Below are 14,998 nucleotides of genomic sequence, written 5' to 3'. Positions count from 1 at the left end.
CCAACCTAACCCCCGGCTTCTCCCATCCTAAACTCTTAAAGGAGCTGCACTTCCTCAAATAATGAGAACTTCAAAAATAAGGGCTTGGAGTTCCCTGGTGGCTCAGTGGATTAGGGATCTGATATTGTCACTGTTGCGGCTCAGGTCACTGCTGTGGTGTGGGTTTGATCCCTGGCCTGGGAACTTCTGCATGTGGTGGGGGTGGCCAATAAATAAATAAATAAAAATAAGGGCTTTAAATACATTATAACAGGAGACTTGAGCTGTCACTGCTTTCAGTCAGAGATTTCAAAGCCCAGGAATATGGTCAGTCACTTTTCCGAGGCGGTCAAGTGAGAAGTGGGAACTTGCATGTGTAACTGAATCCATTTGCTGTACAGAGGAAATTAACACAACATGGTAAATCCACTAGACCTCACTAAAAAAATGGCCATGTCATCTGATTCAGCCTAATATTATGGATGGTTAACTATAAATTTTTGTCAGTACCCATGATGCAGAATATAATAAATATAATGTCAGAAGCAAAAGTTTACCAAATTCAAGGAAACTTCTCAAAATTGGATCCATGTTCATGGTAGAGATGGAGCTTGGTACCCACCTGCCACAACCTGTTTTTCCCCATTGACCACCATCCACATTTCCAAATTCATGTCTGGAGGCACTTTCGTGGTCCGTCTTGGGAAATAAGGTACTTTATAAATTACTCTAATGAAAAGAGAACTAATGAACCCTGTGTTTTGCAATCTCGTTGACTATGGCCCCAAGTCTTCTCATCTACCCACAAGACACTTTGAGAAACTGGAGCTCAAGATAAGAAGCAATGTTCTTCCTGTTTTGGTTGTTGTGAGCCCTGAGAAGCTGCCAGCTGGGTGACAAGCAAGGACTTTTCATCTTGTGGGTAAGGAGGAACTGGTTTAGTGTCTTTCCATAGAAAATAGAATGTGTTTTGCTTGTGATCTTGGGTCTAAAAAAAATATCCTGGCTCTGGAAAGATTTCAAAGGCTACCTTCTTTCAGGTCCTGTTGTTTTCTTTCTTGAAAGCTCTTCTAGGGGCATCTAGCTCACGTTCGTTTGCCCTTTTCTGCTGGGGAAAGGAATGAGTGAAAGAGCTGGCAAGCTGTATATTAAGGGGCTGAAAGAAAACTAAAATAAGACAAATTTGAAACTATGTATCGTCACTTGTGATGGAATATGATGGAGGAGAATGTGAGAAAAAGAATGCACAGGAGTTCCCTTTGTGGCTCAGTGGTTAATGAATCCAACTAGGATCCATGAGGATGTGGGTTCAATCCCTGGCCTTGCTCAGTGAGTGAAAGATTCGGTGTTGTGTGAGCGGTGGTATAGGTCACAGATGCAGCTTGGATCCGGTGTTGCTGCGGCTGTGGTGTAGGCTGGCAGCTGCAACTCTGATTCAACTCCAGTCTGGGAACTCCTATATGCCATGCGCATGGCCCCCAAAAGCCAAAAAGCCAAAAAGCCAAAAAAAAAAAAAGGTTTATATGCATATAAACTGGGTCACTTTGCTGTATAGCACAAATTGACAGACCACTGTAAATCAACTATAATGTGCCGAGACCAGCTCAGCAGGATGGGGCTGAAGAACAGGTGCTATGGAACTTAAGGAAAAAAAAGTTAACATAAAACAAGACACAGAGACATGTATCTTAAGTAAAGGTGGGAACCGGGGGACTCAAGGTCTCAAGGACCAAGAGCCCTGCCTCAAGAAACCACACTGCTTTTATTGTGCTCTTGAGGATTACGTCATCAAGTGAAAAGGGGGTTGTAGATGTAGGATATAGGGTTGTTTTTTTTTTTTTTTATTATTTTATAAGTTCTTTTATTATTTTAAAAGTCACTTAGCCGGTAGATGGTTAAACTTTTACTCTAAACTTTATTAGGCATTTAAGAATTATTAGCATTTGAGTTAGCTATCTATGCATAGATAGCATTTCAGAGAATCCTCACTGTGCCTCCGCAAGAAACCAAGAAACGGCATGCCTATTTGTGGCGACCCTGTGTGCCTAGGTTTGCACCTTGGTCCTCTTTTCTAATGCATATTCTGTTAACGCCCACTCATAAACCACTTGGTCATGAGGTTCCTCTTTCTCTTATTCTTTTTTTTTTTTTTTTTTTTTTTTTGCTATTTCTGGGGTCGCTCCTGCGGCATATGGAGGTTCCGAATCGGAGCTGTAGCCACCGGCCCAAGCCAGAGCCACAGCAACGCAGGATCTGAGCCGCATATGCCACCTACACCACAGCTCATGGCAACGCCGGATCGTTAACCCACTGAACAAGGGCAGGGACGGAACCCACAACCTCATGGTTCCTAGTCGGATTCGTTAACCACTGCGCCACGACAGGAACTCCTTTCTCTTATTCTTTAGAGGACATATCATGCTTGTGCAAATGGCGTGCCAATTTGCACAGGTCCAGTGTGCCTAGACCATTGTATTATGTCCTCATTCAGCTGACCCCGCGAATAACCCATGCCCTTTAGGTCTTTGTTCTTAAGCTTAAGTCATTTACCATCACTGTGACTGTTTCTCAAGCAGGAAGACGGGACAAAGTAAGGAAGGACAAGACGGAGTTTTCAGCAAAGAGGCTAAGAAAATATTATAAAAGCATGTCTCGCAACAATAATGGAAAAAATTAAAATCTTAAAAATATAAAATAAGAAAATTTAAAGGAACAGAGTCTAGGGCAAATACTGGTTGGTGCAACTTGGTACATCCTTCTGTCTTTCTTGATCTCTGTGATGCAAAATGTATCTTTTTAGAGGGGGTCATGGTAAAAAAAAATCTCTCCACGTCAATGTTGCTAGACATGGGAAGTAAACCAGACACTAAGACCAGTGCTATACAATCTCACTTCTATGTGGGAGCTGCCGTAGTCAAATGCATAGAAGCAGAGAGAATGGTGGTTTCCAGAGCTTGGGAGAAAGAAAATAGGAGACGAAGGTCAAAGGGTATAAAGTTTCAGTTATGCAAGATGAATAAGATCTCAAGACCTATTATACAGCCTAATGCCCATAGATAACAATACCATATTTTATACTTAAAATTTGCTGAGTGTATCTTGCTTAAAGTGTTATGAACATCCACACACACATCATAAAGGAGGCAGGAGGAAATTCTGAAAGATGATGGTTATGTTCATGGCCTTGATGGAAGCGATGGCTTCAAGAGGGTATATACTTATCTCCAAACTCCATTTTTCAGTTGGGTTCTTGGCTTTTTTGCTGTTGAGTTGTATAAGTTGCTTGTATATCCTAGAGATTAAGCCCTTGTCAGCTGCATCATTTGAAACTATTTTCTCCCATTCTGTAAGTTGTCTTTTTGTTTTCTTTTTGGTTTTCTTTGCTGTGCAAAAGCTTGTCAGTTTGATTAGGTCCCGTTGGCTTATTTTTGCTTTTAATTCTATTGCTTTGGGAGACTGACCTGAGAGAATATTCGTAAGGTTGATGTCAGAAATGTTTTGCCTGTGTTCTCTTCTAAGAGTTTGATGGTGTCTTGTCTTATATTTAAGTCTTTAAGCCATTTTGAGTTTATTTTCATGCATGGTGTGAGAGTATGTTCCGATTTGCAAGCAGCTGTCCAGGTTTCCCAGCAGTTCTTGCTGAGTAGACTGTCTTTTTCCCATTTTATGTTCTTGCCTCCTTTGTCAAAGATTAATTGACCATAGGTGTCAGGGTTTATTTCTGCATTCTCTATTCTGTTCCGTTGGTCTGTATGTCTGTTTTGGTACCAGTACCACACTGTCTTGATGACTGTGCCTTTGTAGTATTGCTTGAAGTCTGGGAGAGTTATGCCTCCTACTTGGATTTTGTTTTTCAGGATTGCTTTGGCAATCTGGGTCTTTGTGGTTCCATATAAATTTTTGGATTGTTTGTTGTAGTTCTGTGAAAAATGTCATGGGTAATTTGATAGAGATTGCATTGAATCTGTATATTGCTTTGGGTAGTGTGGCCATTTTTACAATATTAATTTTTCCAATCCAGGTACTTGGAGTATCTTTCCATTTCTTTACATCTTCTTTAATTTCCTTGATTAATGTTTTATAGTTCTCAGCATATAGATACTTTGCCTCCTTGGTCAAGTGTATTCCCAGGTATTTGATTTTTCAGGGTGCAATTTTAAAAGGTATTGTGTTTTTGTATGCCTTTTCTAAAGTTTCATTGTTAGTATACAGAAATGCTACTGATTTCTGAACGTTAATCTTATATCCTCCTACTTTGCTGAATTTGTTGATCAGTTCAAATAGTTTTTGGGTTGAGTCCTTAGGGTTTTCTATATATAGTATCATGTCTTCTGCCTATAGTGACAGTTCTGAAAAACATTATTACCTCTTTCACATCAAATACTTACTTAAACTGGTTTCAAATGAGTTCTCAAAAAAATCACCATTAACTGGACTGTGTTTACATTGAGAGTTCCCATAGAATATTTTAGAATAGGTTTTTGGAAGGGAAGAGAAATAAAGAGAAGTGCACTTTGAGAGAAGGGAAGGCTTCAGGAAGTGACTAAGTATAATAACCCCTTGGAGATTTCAACATACAGAATTTAATTTTCAGTTAAGCAGGATTGTCTACTGCAGAGATTGCAAGCCATCTTGGTGGCGCGCTGATGCTATGTTTAGGGAAAAGTGGATTTGAATGTCTTTAGGTAAAGCCCGTGGTCTCCAAATCTCCAGTTTTCATTAGCCCTCCCCAGTCCCCAAAGGCCTCACTTATTTATATTTCAAGTTTGGACTTAGGGGACATGGGAGTTTAGCCTCTTGGTGCGGGGGCTTTGCATGGCCTTTGGACTCAGCCTGACTTTTTCCAAGTCTTAGCTTTGCATTTTACTTATAGTATCACCTTGAGCAGGTGGTATAATTGAGCCTCAGTTTCTTCATCTGAAAAATGGGAGGATAATGATAATATTCACAGCATAGGGGAGTTGTGAGCTTTTAATGAGAGGACCCTGTCAAAGTACCTGCTTAGGTGCTTGACCCACCCCAGGATTTTTTTTTTCTGACTGCCCCCAGAGCATGTGGAAGTTCCTGGGCCAGGGGTTAAACCCATGCCACAGCAGGGACAACCCCAGATTCTTAACCCACTGAGCCACCACGGAACTCTCCATGAGTGATTTTAGGAAGTGATACTGGAAAGGCTAAAAGACATATCTGCGACAAAATTTGATCTTCATGCTAGAGGCCCATGTATAGTGTGTGACTAACTTGTCCAAGACCTTCAGAAATAAGAGATTTTTCTGGAATGGGACTTCTCAGATCACTACTTTGTTCCTGCGGGGGCTTCATAGGACCCTTGCTAATTCTCATCATCATGGGGTAATTCATCCGTCCTTAGCATGCAAAGTCATGGTTGTACCTGGAGTCATGAAAGGGGCATGAGAGATCTTCATGACCACCATCACTGCCATTTTCACCATCATCACCGCGACCATCACCACATCACCACCACCACCACCATCACCACCATCACCACATCACCACCACCACCACCACATCATTACCACCACCATCACCACCACCATCACCACCATCACCACATCACCATCACCACCATCACCACCACCATCACCACCATCACTACATCACCATCACCACCATCACCACCACCATCACCACCATCACTACATCACCATCACCACCATCACCACCACCATCACCACCATCACTACATCACCATCACCACCATCACCACCACCATCACCTCCACCATCACCATATCACCATCACCACCACTACCATCACCACCATCACTGTTACTATCACAACCATCATCATCACCATCTTCAGGATCATTACCAAAACCTCTCTCCCTACTGTGACTCTACTACCAGGTATACCATGTTCATTATGTCCATTATCATGATCACCACCACTGTCAGCATCTTTATTACCATGATCAATATCACCACCACCACAACTACCATCACATCCTCATTATCTCCACTATTTTATAGAAATGTTAGCAGACGTCTTTCCGCCCCTTGGTATTAGGTAATCGTTTCTCCTCCTGTTAATTATGGAACTTTTAAAGCATATGCAAATGAAGCTGCAAGAGCATAATGAACCCCACCGACCCTTCACCCAACTTTAAACATGACCAGTTCCTGGCCAATCTTTATTTTTTTATTTTCATCTTTATTTCCACTTTCTTTGTTGCTCAAATCATTCCCCCTCCACAATCATCTTGACAGAAATTTTATTCATCACATTGTGTCATCTACACAGCTTGAAGTATACATCTCCAAAATATCAGAACTCTTTAAAGATGGCCATTTTTATCACTCCTATAGCTTCCTCCCGACCATGTGTCTGAGTTGATACGTGAGAAAACTAAATGTGAATGATCTTATCGATGAAAAATGAACATTCTTCAGTGTCATCACATCTTTAGCCTTATGACCTTTTAAAAATTATTTGTTTGATTTGGTATCCAGTAAGATGCTGCAATTAGTCAATGTGTTTCTAAGTCTCTTTTAATCTAGATCACCAAGTGTTTTTCTACACCTTATTCTTATTGTTATCATTTTGTCTTTTTTGTTGTTTTGTTTTTTTGTTTTTGTTTTTTGGGGCCACACCCACATCATATGGAGGTTCCCATGTAAGGGGTTGAATTAGAGCTGCAGCCATTGGCCTATGCCACAGCCATGGCAGCATGGGATCTGAGCCACATCTGCAACCTACACCACAGCTCACAGCAACGCTGGATCCTTAACCCACTGAGTGAGGCCAGGGATCAAAACCGTGTCCTGATGGATACTAGTGAGATTTATTTCCACTGAGCCATGATGGGAATCCCTATTGTTATTTTTGGCTGAAGAAATTGGATAGCTCGTTCTGTGGAGTATCTTACAATCTGGATCTTGCTAATGCAATAGATCAGGATTTATTTATGTATTTGTGTATTTATTTATTTATTTTTGCCTCACCCATGGCATGAGGAAGTTCCCGGATCAGGGAATGAACCCATGCCACTGCAGTAACAGAGCCACAGCAGTGACAAAACTGGATCCTTAACCTGCTGAGCCTCAGGAGAACACCTAGGTCAGGATTTTAAATTTCAGCAGGATATTCCATCAGAGGTTCCTATTATTCCCCCACCTGTTGCGTGATAAGTTGGCTTCCTATAGGGAATTATGCTATGGTCATGCATACAGGAAACTTTCCTTGAGATAATTCTCCAGAGGTAGAATTTTTGCTGTTTTTTTTTTTTTTTTTCCTTTTTAGGGCCACACTCATGGCACATGGAGGTTCCCAGGCTACGGGTCAAATCAGAGCTGTAGCTGCTGGCCTATACCACATAGCAATGCCAGATACTAGCCATGTCTGCAGCCTACTCCTCTGCTCACGGTAATGCCAGATCCTTAACCCACTAAACGAGGCCAGAGATCAAACCTGAGTCCTCATGGATGCTAGTCAGATTCGTTTCCACTGAGCCACGATGGGAACTCCAGCAGTAGAATTGTTGAGTCAAGAGATGGACAGAAATGAACATTGTTTTTTTTCCTGCCGAGTCTGTGGCATGTGGAAGTACGTAGGCCAGGGATCAAACCCACTCTGTAGCAGGGACAATTGCAGATCCTTAACCACTGGGTCACCAGGGAAATGAACAGATTTTGATAAACATCAGCCACCTAAAATTCGTGATCTCAAAGTACATTTCAGCACTGTATTTGATAGCCAAGACATGACTATGTAAATGTCATTGACAGAGGAATGGATAAAGAAGGTGTGGTCCATATATACAATGGATTACTACGCAGCCATAAAAAAAGAAAATAATGGCATTTGCAGCAACATGGATGGACCTAGAAATTATTGTGCTAAGTGAGGTTAGTGAGAGACAGAGGTCATGTGATGTCACTTCTATGTGGAGTCTAAAAAAGGGATACAAATAAACATTTGCAGAATAGAAACAGACTTATAGCCTTTGAAAACCTTATGGTTATCAAAGGGGACAAGTGGAGTGGGGTAGGGAGGGGTGGACGGGGGGTTTAGGGTGGAAATGTTCTAAAATCAGGTTGTGATGATGGTTGTACAACTATAAATATAATAAAATTCAAAAAAGGAAAAGGAAGAAATCAGTTTTCAGGCATTCCCACTGTGATGCAACGGGATGGGCTGTGTCTTGGGAGTGCTGGGACTCAGGGTCGATTCCCTGTCCCCCCACAGCAGGTTAAGGATCTGCTGCAACTGCGGCTCAGATCTGATCCCTGGCCTGGGAATTTCATATGTTGTTCAGTGGCCAAAAAAAAAAAAAAAAAAAAGGAAAGAAGGAAATCAGTTTTCATGGGGCTTATTCATTTCAGGAACCATTGCCAGGCTCTGCTTGCGAGCGCTTCTCAGACTGTTCCTCTTGGCATCCCAGTTGCTATGGGCAGCAGGGGCCTGTCCCTGCTCGCAGGTGAGTGGAGAAAAGAAGTCCCCTCTCTTCTCCCTGGGCCCTGAATTCCCCAGCTTGGGTGGCTTTCCTGAATGTGGCAATTTCTGCAGCACTTTCGGTGTGCACGTGCCCAGCTAGTAGAAACTGTTAGATCGAGTCTCTTAGTCATTCTCTCCCGAAGCAGAACTGAGACGAAGACTTGGTGGTAAGTAATTTCTTTGGGAGGGTGTGTCTCAGGAAGCACAAGGGAAGGGGTGGAGCATGTCAAAGAGGGAAGGGAGAGGAGCAGAAGGAGGGTGCATTGATGAGGCGGTCAGCGCTGGGGGTAGCTGGCACTGAGATCCTCCTGGGGACCCTTCCAATGTGTAATGTGCCTCAGATGGTCAAGGAGTCTGGGCTGTTTATCTTCTGCTCCTCACCCCGCCCTGCTGGGTGTCCCTTCTGGGCTGAGGAAAAAAAAATGCCCTTTTACAGACAGATACTGCAAGTTATCTGCCTGCCTAGTAACCCTCTCCGGAGCAGGCTCAGGGGACACTTCAAACATCTGCTATGCTGATTGACCACTAAGAAGGTCCAGACTTGGAGAACCCTGGATTAGTACGTGGCAGTGACCTGAACCTACCCACCCTTCTGCTCTGGGCTTTAGGGACTTCAAGATAATTAAAAAATACCATCAGTGGCGTCAAATCGTTTCAAGCTAGAAGGTTTGTAAGGAGACCTTACATACAAATGTGTGATATCCATGACTTTATGTTAGAAGCCGGAACATTTTTTTTTTCCTTGTAAAAGGCCAGATAATCACTGTTCTCAGCTTTGTGGGCCATTTGGTCTCTGTCTTTTTGTTTGTTTGTTTGTTTGTTAGATGCTTCATGGTATATGAAGTTCTGGGGCCAGGGATCTGATCTGAGCTGCAGTTAAAACTTACACCACAGCTGCAGCAATGCTGGATCCTTTAACCCATTGTGCTTGTGTGGGGCTGGGGATCAAACCTGCATCCTGGAGCTGCAGAGACACCACCCATCACGTTGTACCACAGCAGGACCTCCTTGTCTCTGTCTTAATGCCTCAGTTCTGCTGTTATTACATAAAAGCAGCCACAGACCTTATGGGAACCCGTGGCCGTGTTCTAATAAAACTTGACTTACAGATGTACAAATGCCAATTTCATATCATTCACATGCTGTGAAATAATTACTCTTCCTGATTTTTTTGGGGGGGTCTTTTTGCCATTTCTTGGGCTGCTTCCGTGGCATATGGAGGTTCCCAGGCTAGAGGTTCCTATGCCAGAGCCACAGCAACACAGGATCCGAGCCGTGTCTGCGACCTACACCACAGCTCACAGCAACGCCGGATCGTTAACCCACTGAACAAGGACAGGGATTGAATCCCCAACCTCATGGTTCCTAGTCGGATTCGTTAACCACTGCGCCACGACGGGAACTCCTATTCTTCTTGATTTTTAAAAAACCATTTAGACCCATGAAAAATCATTCCTAGCTCCTGAGCTGTACACAACAGGCAGTGGTCTGGATTTGGCCCAAGGGCTAGCGTTTGCAGATCCTTGCCATGTGGAAATCCAGTACTATTTTTTGGTGTGCATAAAAAAAATTCACAAGAAAGTTGCTGAGGCTTGAACATTTTTTTGACCTGCAAAAATGGCCGTGTTAACAACAAGGTCTTCCTTTCTAGCACAGGGGACTATATTCAGTATCTTGAGATTAAACCATAATGGAAAAGAATATTAAAAAAAGTATGTGTATGTGTGACCGAATCATTTTGCTGTACAGCAGAAATGCACACATTGTGAATTAACTTTACTTCAATTAAAAAATGGCCATGTCATCTGATTCAGCCTAATATTATGGATTGCTAACTAAAATGTTTTTGCCAGTACCTGTGATACGGGACATAGTAAATACTATAATGAAGGTAGAAAGACCAGGTGTTGGCCTTTGCCCAAGGGTCCTGTCTTGTTCCGTGATAATCCAAATGGGTCATGGGCAGATTCAAATTACATATATATATATATATATATATATATATATATATATATTTTATGGCAGCATATGGAATCTCCTGGGCTAAGGATTGAACTCACAACTCCACAGTGACACAAGCTGATACTATTAGATTCTTAAGGCACTGCACCACAGCCGGAACTCCACCTTACCTAGATTTTATTTATCATACTTAAACCACTCGGGGTCTGATGTTTGCCGTGAAAGCAGATGCCTCCAGATTTTCGTGAAGGATTCCAACACAACCCACTGGTGATGAAGGGGCCACCGGGAGGGCAGAAAGCAGGAGGGTAAGGAAACCCAGGAGAACTGCTCTGCCACGAGGTTCACAGTCTCTGGTTTGGGGGAACCCCTGGGAATGTGGTTAGTTTCCAGGTTGTCTCTGGCCAATTATCTTGCTCGGCCACACTTGATCTGAGCCAGGATCCTTCCTGGAGATGTGTGCGCATCTCTCGGCCAAGACGGATTCCAGCGCCAAGGATCCTGGGAAGTCGGTTGTCTCCTGCCCCCTATTGGCCCCTCCCAAATCCTCTAGGTTAGTCTTCAGGGCATCACCATGCTCCTTATCAGGGCCTCCTTTTGTGAGACAACTCATTCAAGCGGCTATTACTGTGTCTGGCCAAGGTGGGCCGTTTTGGTCAATGGTCCCCTAACAGTGTCAGACTCAGTTGAATGGTAGGACACCCAGCTGGAGGATTGCTTGTTGGTGTGGGACCCCCCTGCCTCCACTAGACACATTAGACTAGGGTGCAGGAGCTGTTACAGCTGTAATCAGATGCACCTCTCAGGCACCAGTAGTACTCGATCTTACCCTCTTTCCCCACTCCCCATATCCCTGGGGACCCTGGTGTTTATAGCCTTTCTGGAGGAATCTACAGTGAAGCTATCACACTTCATCAGATGCGTAGGAGGAGGAGGCAAAGCCCCCAGCCCACCCAGGCTTCGACCAAGCAGAGCCTCAGGGCATCCTCCATCTGCTTTATCCCCGCCCCCTCTCGTTCTAGTTCTCAGCATCCCACTGGCTTTGTCAGGATCCGAGGCAAAGAATTCCGGAGGTGAGTTGATTCCTTATGAAAGGGAAAGGAATTGGGCAGTGGAATCTGCCTCCAGGGGAGGGAAGGAGGCCCTTTGGTGAGAATGCTACACTTCTGCTACTTTGTGCCTGCTCCTTGGAGCGCCCAAGGACTGTTCCCCTTTCTCCATCTTCAGCATCATCACCCTCCTTTATTGAATTATTGGCTCTTGCCCTGCACTGGGGATTCATGCCGAGTGAGTTGCCTGCACCTCACTCAATCCTCATGCCATTTCTGCCAAAAGGGTTGTGACATTAACCCCCTATGACCAATGGCCTTCTAGAGAAGGATCTGACTCAAGGTCACACAGCAGGTGGGTGCTGGAGTGTCCCCTTTCTTTTCCCAAAGCTTGCATTTCAAGTTGTGCTGGGAGATACTTTTGACTTTAGCCCAGGTCTGGAGTTGGGTCTCCCTAGAAGCAGATTCTGAAATAAGGACCTAAGAACAAGTCATGTATCTGGGAGGGAAACCCCAGTTGGGAGGGAAAAATTACAGGAGAAGGCGAGACATTGTTGAGTCTGTTGTCAAGCGAGTGACCAGAGTGGCTACTCTAAGTACCTTATGTGAGTGATATCCCAGTACTTGTCCTTTGGTGATGGGCGTATTTACTTATCACAAGGTTTTCAAGGTTCCTGCAGCATATGGAAGTCCCCAGGCCAGCTGTCCAATCAGAGCTGCAGCCACCAGCCTACGCCACAGCCACAGCAACGCAGGATCCGAGCAGCGTCTGTGACCTACACCCCAGCTCACAGGAGTGCCACATCCCTGACCCACTGAGCGAGGCCAGGGATCAAACCTGCATTCCCGTGGATACTAGTTGGATTTGTTTCCGCTGGGCCGCCATGGGAACTCCAAAGCCAGTTTTTTAAAATCTACTGACTCAGTCATTTAATACAGTCAGGCACTGACAGAGGCAGCTGCTTCTGGAGGGAGAATTCATTGCCAGCCTACCATGTGGTGAACAAAAGGATGTTGGTGGCCAGAGAGAGCCCTCAGGAAAGAAACACAGATGCTGTTTAGCCGTAGGATAAATGCAAAAAAGATGCCAACAGAGCTAGTCCCAAGAGGACATTCTTCCAACCACAGCATTTGATACCTCCCAGGGGCTCAGTGAATGTTTCTTGAATGAATGAATGACAAAATGAACAGACTGGATCCTGTGTTCCTTGCAGCTCTCTGTCCTTCGTGCCCTGAACATGCTGACTGCTACAACAGCACCCACTGTGCTTGCAAAAGTGGATTTCAGTCTGTGCCTGCGGGGAGATACTTCAAGTCCCATGGAAAATGTGAAGGTAAAGAAGCAGTCCACACTCATCTCGCAGATTGGGAGGGGCCAAGGGCATCCTTCTTAGTCCCACATTCTGTGTTCCCTAGGGGTGCTGGTGCTGCAATGGTGCAGGAATATTATAAGACAGAAAATATCATAGCTGCCTCAGTGTCCTTAGAGAAGTCCCCAGTCCTTGTTCCCATCTCACTCTCATCCTGATAGTGGCTTGATGATCTCTGATATGGGCTTGGTTTTTCTTTTTTTCTTTTTGTCTTTTGTCTTTTTTGGGCCACATCTGCAGCATATGGAAGTTCTCAGGCCAGGGGTCAAATCGGAGTTGTAGCTGGCAGCCTACATGACAGCCACAGCAACACCGGATCCTTAACTTACTGAGCAAGGCCAGGGATAGAACTCACGTCCTTATAGATACTAGTTGGGTTCGTTAACCCTTGAGCCATGATGGGAACTCCTCTTTTTCTTTTTTTATTGAAGTATAGTTGATTTGCAGGGTTGTGCCAGCTTCTGCTGTACAGCATAGTGACCCGGTCATACATATATATATACATTTTTTTTTTCTCATACTATCTTCTATCATGTTCTATCCTAAGAGATTGGATATAGTTCCCTGTGCTGTTCAGCAGGATCTCATTGCTTATCCTTCCTAAGTGTAACAGTTGGCATCTACTAACCCCAAACTCCCAGTCCATCCCACCCCCTCTCTCCTCCCCCTTGGCAACCACAAGTCTGTTCTCCATGTCTGTGAATCTGTCTCTGTTTTGTACCCGGGTTCATTTTTGCTGTATTTTACGTTCCACATATAAGTGATATCATATGGTATTTGTCTTTCTCTTTCTGACTTATTTCACTTCATATGAGAATCTCTCATTACATCCATGATGCTGCAAATGGCATTATTTTGTTCTTTTGTTGGCTGAGTGATAGCCCATTGTATATATATACCACATCTTCATTCATTCGTCTGTCAGTGGACATTTATGTAGTTTCCATGTCTTGGCTATTGTGAATAGTGCTGCTATGAACTAGTGGAGTTCCCAGGACCCTGGGGTCTTGAAGTCTTCTCCATCACTGGTGGTTATTTTGTTTGTTTATTTGTCAGAGAATTCCACATGGGCAGGGATTTTATCTGTTGTGTTTATTGCTCTCTGCTTAGGACAGAGAATAATGTCATGTGGCAGATGCCCAACAAATAGGTGTTCACCAAGAGAACAAATGAATAAATTAACTGGGCACTCAGCCTCTTCCACGATCTGGCCCCAACTGTTTTCTAGTTTCATTCTTTACCACCCCCTTCAGCTTTGGCCCAAATCCTTTTTCTTTTTTTTTAAGGGCCGCACCTGCAGTATATGGAGGTTCCCAGGCTAGGGGTTGAATAAGAGCTGTAGCTGCCGGCCTACACCACAGCCACAGCAACTCAGGATCGAGCCGTGTCTGTGACTGACACCACAGCTCCCGGCAACGCCAGATCCTTAACTCAATGAGCGAGGCCAGGGATTGAACCTGCGTCCTCATGGATGCTAGTCCACTGAGCCATGATGGGAATTCAGCAAATCCTTTTTCATTTCCGCAAATTCTAAAGGTCAATTTGAACACGAAGGGAAATACCATTCTTGAATGTCTCATTGCTGGAACTGATTACTCAATTGATGGAGTGAGGGTAAATTCAGAGGGTGAAGCAGAAAATAGCAAACTATGTAGAATTTATTTTATTTTATTTCATTTCACTTCATTTTATTGTGGCAAAATATACATAACTTACAATTTACCATTTTGGCCATTCTTTTTATTCTTTTTGGCCATGACCCTGGCATCTGGAGTTCCAGGGCCAGGGATCAAACCTGCTCCACGGCAGCAACCGGAGTCACAGCAGTGACAACGCCAGATCTCTGTAACCCTCTGTGCCACTGGGGAACTTCCATTTTAGCCATTCTTTAGATGTGTCTTTCTGTGGGATTAAATACATTCTCATTGCTGTGCAACCATCATTGTCCAGCCACAGCATTTTTCATCATCCCACATGGAAACTTTGTACCCATTAAATACCAACTCTTCATTCCCCATCCCCCCAGTCCTTGGCAACCACCATCTACTTTCTGTCTCTGTTAATTTGACTCCTCTATGGACCCCCTATAAGTGGAATCATACAATACTGCATTTATTTATTTATTTAAGATATTAATTTTTTTCAATTGCTATACAATATGCATAGCACAGTATTTACTCTTTT

General features: G+C 43.7%; 1 protein-coding gene across 7 annotated transcripts in view; it reads left to right on the top strand.

Moving 5' to 3' along the window:
- EMR4 (EGF-like module containing, mucin-like, hormone receptor-like sequence 4) overlaps nt 769-14,998 on the top strand; it is a 50,953-nt gene continuing 36,723 nt past the window's right edge. For 5 of the 7 annotated variants that reach the window (XM_021083948.1, XM_021083947.1, XM_021083946.1 and 2 more), the window contains exons 1-4: nt 769-901; nt 8,322-8,416; nt 11,418-11,468; nt 12,659-12,778. In XM_021083948.1, the coding sequence (XP_020939607.1) occupies nt 8,386-8,416; nt 11,418-11,468; nt 12,659-12,778 (202 nt within the window). In that variant the 5' untranslated portion in view covers nt 769-901; nt 8,322-8,385. The remainder of the gene's footprint in view (nt 902-8,321; nt 8,417-11,417; nt 11,469-12,658; nt 12,779-14,998) is intronic. The other 2 variants (XM_021083944.1, XM_021083945.1) reach the window with 2 other exon arrangements.

This window comes from Sus scrofa, chromosome 2, assembly GCF_000003025.6.
Source record: "Sus scrofa isolate TJ Tabasco breed Duroc chromosome 2, Sscrofa11.1, whole genome shotgun sequence".
NCBI lineage: Eukaryota > Metazoa > Chordata > Mammalia > Artiodactyla > Suidae > Sus > Sus scrofa.
Note: the sequence above shows the minus strand (reverse complement) of the source record. Positions and strands in the feature narration are given on the sequence as shown.